The sequence below is a fragment of the Penaeus monodon genome, chromosome 21, assembly GCF_015228065.2.
Source record: "Penaeus monodon isolate SGIC_2016 chromosome 21, NSTDA_Pmon_1, whole genome shotgun sequence".
Lineage (NCBI taxonomy): Eukaryota > Metazoa > Arthropoda > Malacostraca > Decapoda > Penaeidae > Penaeus > Penaeus monodon.
In genome coordinates, this window is record NC_051406.1 from 37,401,532 (window position 1) to 37,401,932 (window position 401).

Here is a 401-nt window from a genome sequence, read left to right on the forward strand (position 1 = left end):
TATGTTCAGATCCTATGTCAAACTGTCATTGGGACATACAACAGAGAAAAACGCTGGGAGTATTACATATTCACATATTTTTTTTAAAGACCTGACCCAGAGGCTAGACGGTGACGCTATTAGTGCCGCCATAAGAAGGATGAATTTCCGGCTGGACAAGGTGGGTGTCCATGTCCGATTCCACGTTGACAAAAACTGGCTCCGGCACCTCGTCCGACAGGGACATGGACCCGTGGAAACTCTCGGCTATGTGCTTCCAGTGCCGCTTCTGGATGCGGCATCTATTGGGGTTTGGACCTGGGGAGGAAAGGACGTGAAAATTTCTTTGCATTTTGTTTTTGTTAAACGTTCTAGAACCACCACTTCTAGAATGGTTATAGACGCTTTCTTAAATATTGCCT

General features: G+C 45.9%; 1 protein-coding gene across 2 annotated transcripts in view; it reads right to left on the reverse strand.

Annotated features, from left to right (window-relative positions):
• LOC119586455 (NPC intracellular cholesterol transporter 1-like) overlaps positions 1-401 on the reverse strand; it is a gene marked incomplete at its 3' end in the record, with an annotated part of 40,814 nt that continues 40,413 nt past the window's right edge. For both annotated transcript variants that reach the window (XM_037935188.1, XM_037935187.1), the window contains 1 exon segment: positions 1-297. In XM_037935188.1, the coding sequence (XP_037791116.1) occupies positions 104-297 (194 nt within the window).